The sequence below is a fragment of the Raphanus sativus genome, chromosome 8 (genome assembly GCF_000801105.2).
Source record: "Raphanus sativus cultivar WK10039 chromosome 8, ASM80110v3, whole genome shotgun sequence".
In the NCBI taxonomy this organism is placed as follows: Eukaryota; Viridiplantae; Streptophyta; class Magnoliopsida; order Brassicales; family Brassicaceae; genus Raphanus; species Raphanus sativus.
This window is the reverse complement of record NC_079518.1, coordinates 20,524,275-20,528,808: the sequence shown is the minus strand read 5'-3', so window position 1 is coordinate 20,528,808 and position 4,534 is coordinate 20,524,275. Positions and strand designations below refer to the sequence as shown.

The 4,534-nt window shown below is 39.3% G+C and overlaps 1 protein-coding gene across 4 annotated transcripts; it reads left to right on the top strand.

Annotated features, from left to right (window-relative positions):
- Window positions 1-564: 564 nt before the first annotated feature.
- On the top strand, window positions 565-4,257 carry LOC108822808 (probable ADP-ribosylation factor GTPase-activating protein AGD14). 4 transcript variants are annotated; one of them, XM_018595983.2, is made up of 14 exons: window positions 565-745; window positions 908-1,006; window positions 1,098-1,159; window positions 1,254-1,341; window positions 1,427-1,488; window positions 1,574-1,670; window positions 1,759-2,124; window positions 2,211-2,576; window positions 2,651-2,785; window positions 2,874-2,981; window positions 3,094-3,174; window positions 3,450-3,582; window positions 3,695-3,734; window positions 3,844-4,257. In XM_018595983.2, exons 2-14 carry the CDS (start codon window positions 908-910, stop codon window positions 3,980-3,982), a joined length of 1,776 nt encoding a protein of 591 aa, XP_018451485.2. In that variant the 5' UTR covers window positions 565-745; the 3' UTR covers window positions 3,983-4,257. The 4 variants fall into 4 exon arrangements, with proteins under 4 accessions (XP_018451485.2, XP_018451483.2, XP_018451484.2 ...); XM_018595981.2 differs by having other exon boundaries at window positions 3,091-3,174; XM_018595982.2 differs by having other exon boundaries at window positions 1,756-2,124.
- Window positions 4,258-4,534: the final 277 nt, after the last annotated feature.

Sequence of the window (4,534 nt, the reverse complement as noted above, 5' to 3'; positions counted from 1 at the left end):
CCGTCTCGGGAATAGTAGGAACAAAAAGGAAAAGAATTGATGGGAATAAAATTATGGGAATGATGAGGAACGGTTGTTCCATATCAAATTTAGTAAGGAATAAATTTGTTCTTTAATTCTCTACAATAAAATGAATGAAAAGGAATGACAATGAATGACTATTCCTAATGAATGGTAAAATTTGTAAGAAACATTAAGGAATGCATTATTCCTCTTCATTCCTTGGTCACCAGTTAGACCCGAGGATTTGATTAGCAAGTTACAATAAATGTGCCTTAGTCACTAAGAAAAACAAAAAAGGAAAAAAAAAGATGCAAGGAGCAATGTCGTAAAAGATGCAAGGAGCAATGTCGTATGGTTCGTGAGTGCATAGTTAAACCGGGCACATTGGATGATTGGGCCAGTGAATTAACTCGAATTTCAATTTTTTTTTTAGTCACAGTCAACTAATAAGACAGTAAGACCGCCGCCGTCAACACGAATTCAGAACTAACGCCGTCAATTTCTCCGTCCAATTTCCTGTCTCAGATCTAAGTTGTAGTACTCTGTCCAACATCACGCGCTCTATGTAACGCAGACCATCCTTTCCTTAGCTGTACAAGAGACTTTCTCTCTCTCTCTAGAAAGAAAGAAAGAAGTCATCTATCTATCTATGTGATTCATTCCAACCAGGAGAGACAGAAAAAAAAATCAGAAAAACTCCTAGATCGTCGTCGTCTTCGTTGAATCGTCAAACCCTGACCAGGTTCGTCTTTCTCTACATTTTCTAGATCTGTCTTGTTAGGTGTTAATGGCCAAACCGAAGTTGAAATTGGTGGATCGAATACGAATCTGTAATTCCAATTCTGATTTCAATAAGTAGCGTGGACTGATTGATTGATCCTGAGTTCCTCAATTTAATGATCAGATGGGTGGTGGAGTGAAAGAAGAGGAGAAGAACGAGCGGATTATTAGGAGTCTTCTCAAACTACCACACAACAAGAGGTGTATCAACTGTAACAGCCTTGTAAGTCTCTTTTAAACTCTCTTCTTCTTCTTCTTCTTGTTCATCATCCCAACAAGATTGTGACTTCTTCCTCTCGTTTTGTTTTTGTTAGGGACCACAATATGTTTGCACTTCTTTCTGGACTTTCGTTTGTACCAACTGCAGTGGAATACAGTAAGCTGCTTTTAGTTTCATCTTCTCTTCTTGTGTTGTTGTTTGGTATTGATATATATATATATATATATATGTTTCTTTGTTTCTCTCTCAGCCGTGAGTTTACGCATCGTGTTAAGTCCATATCAATGGCTAAATTCACTTCCCAAGAAGTCTCTGCTCTAAAAGAAGGTGGCAATCAGGTAAAAAAGCAAGCTAAGCTAATCATTCTCCTCTCATTTGTGATTTAGTGTCTTAAGTTTTCTTGTCACATTTTTGTAATCTCAGCATGCTAAGGATATTTATTTTAAAGGACTGGATCAACAGATGCAGTCAGTATCTGACGGAAGGTATCACAAATCTTTCTTTATTCTTCTTATAGAGATATATTCAGTTTTACATTATTCACTGATTGCTGTTTTTTATTCTGTCCAGTAATGTCGAGCGATTAAGAGACTTCATCAGGCAGGTGTATGTAAACAAAAGGTATACGAATGAGAAGAATGACGACAAGCCTCCAAGAGGACCGATGGTGAGAACCAACCAACCATGTCTTCTTTGACTGGTCCAAAGAGTATTTGCTCATTCCTATGGTGTGATAATTCCTTATTCTGCAGCAGGGAGATAGTGAGACGCGAAGTTCTAGCGGGTCTCGAAGTCCACCATATGATGATGTGTATGACCGTCGTTACAGCGGCAGATCAAGTCCTGCTGGTCCAGGGTTGGAGCAACCTAACAGAAAAAGCCCTTCTCGTCCTGAGGTCATAAATGATTGGCGCAGAGAGGATAGGTTTGGTGGTAGGAAAAAAACAGAAGAGGAGTCCCATTCACCACCTGAGCAAGTAAAAGACTCGGCTTCAGCTAGCCCCCCTCCTGTAGCTCGACCCGTTAGGGAAATTTTGGGTGACAGTTTTATTCCTCTTCGCGTGGTAGAGCCTCCGAAACCCCAAGTCAACCAAAATAACGATGCTTCAGCAAATGCAAAGGTTTGGCTTTTATCCTTGCTAAGAAAATAAAATGCAAATCTATTTTCTTAAGGAGGAATGTTTTTATGTTTGTTTATTAATTCCAGCCTGCTGCATTATCGACCTCGACAAATGATAATCCACCAGAAGTGAAGCTGGAGACTGCTATAAGCTTGATAGATTTCGATGCTGATCCCGAACCTCCAGCCCCATCTGTTGCAATACAAGCCACACCACAGCCTGATAGTGCAAGTAATGATAACTGGGCATCTTTCGGTGCTGCGCCCAGTGCACTGAGTTCAAATGCATCTCAGTCACCAGTACCACCCAGTGGAAACACAGTGGATTCACTTCTCTCTCAGTTGGCAGCGCCTTCGTCCGTGCCAGTTCAGATGTCTAGTGGACACGTGCATCTTGGTCATTCCTCATCACAAATCTTTGCACAACCTCCAAATGGGCATTCAAGGGAACAGGTAGGGACTTCAATTGCATGGTCTCTCAAATATTTGTTAAGTGGTTAACAATGCTTCTTGGTTTTTGGTTACAGCCATGGAACACGGGACTTCCATCTAATGTACAAAGGTCAATGAGTGCACCGTCGTTTCAACCTCTTCAAGGAGTTCCTCCTGGTGGCCTGCAGTCTTCTGAAATCAAACCTCCCGGAAGAACAGAATTACCTGCGGTATCGATATAGCCATTTGCTCTGTCCAATACCCTATATCTTACCATCTGCAGGACTGTCAATAACGCCCTAACTAATCTGTTTGCAGGATTTATTCACTGTAACCTACCCATCATACTACGCAGCAGCGCCTGGGTGGCATGCTGGTCCACCACATGGTATGCATTATGGTATGCAGCAGTATAATAACACAGTGGTAACAGTTTTTTTCTGAATCTTTTTTTACGGAATCCATAATTAGTTTCAAGCATCAATGAAATCGGAGCCTCTTACTTTCTCGTAATTATTCTATCTATATTTTGCAGCAGCCTTTCCAGAATGTTCCACAGCAAGGGAAGTCAGTGAACCCTTTTGACTTCACCTCTGAGCCACCATCACAGACACAACCAGTATGTCCTCCTCTATAGCTCCTTTGACTTATACAAAATTGAGTTATTGAAATTAGCTCCAAGCGAAGAGAAGCTAATTGGTGCTGAGTTACCAAATATTTTTAGAATGATCAAAATTAGAATTTGATCAAATGTTTATTTTATTGGCAACATCAAATGTTGGCATTTGAAATTCCAAGTGCAGAGAAGTTTGCTAAATGTTGATTTTGACCACTTAGTGAAATGCTTAGAAAAACTTATCTTAAAACCTTTCCCCATATTACCAAATATTACAGGAAACCATGTTCCCTTCCATGGCGTCTCTACAAAGTGCATTACCTCCTTCAGGCATGATGCCTTCTCAAGGAGTACACAATCATTTCAGTATACCCTCTCAAGTCTCAGGCCATCCATCTGCAATGCCACCAAGTAAGTAGTGCCTATATATACATTTTCTTTTTAGTTTTATCTCTTATATTGAATGATGAATTGACTCTTACAAAATGTTTGATGAACTATTTTTTCTCCCCAAACTCTTCAGGGTTTATATCTCCTCAAACGCCAGGAAACATGCCATCAAGGTATGACCTTTAAATTCATCTAGTCCATTAGTTAATTCCTTTACACTCACCGCGTATTGTTGGTATCTTTCGAATCATTTCTAAAGTCACACCTGTCCGTTTCTTGCAGCAATGTAAGCCCAATTGGGAACATGGGCGCTCCATATGAGACGCAACAAACATATCAGAATTTCGGAAGCCCATATGCCTCTGCAGTTCCTTCGAACTCACCACCTTCTTTCTCTTCTGGAGGAAACCCGTTTGGGTAAGAATAGCAAGAACATTAGCTCGAAATCTGTAATGCTTTTGAGGGATGATTGATTGGGCTCTTGGAAGTTTGAGTTCTAAAATGTGTGCAACCATTTGTTAAAAAGAGTGGACGAAAAGTGTGAGGCATGAAAGTGGAGAAGAATTTGGGGTTTGTGTGGCTGTTAAATCATTTATTATAAGCATCATTTTGAAATGGCTCTACTATTATTATTATTATCATTGTTATCATCATTATCATTACATTATTTGGTTTTCTATATTATTTCATTTCCCTTCTGATGATCTTTTATTATAATAAGCCTGAGAGGGTGGGTTCCTTTTAGAAATTTCTTGACGATCCATTTGTGTTGTATGATTTTGTAAAAGAGTTTTCACATTAATCATCAACTAGATCATAAACCTCCCCGATTGGACTGGTCTTTGTTTTTATGATATATAAACATTTCAAAAATTACAATCTAATGGTTTCGGTTTTATTAATTAAGTAAACTATTTAACTACTGTATTGTGTAACAGGGACTTTGGTGAAATGTTACGAGCAGTAGGCTCAA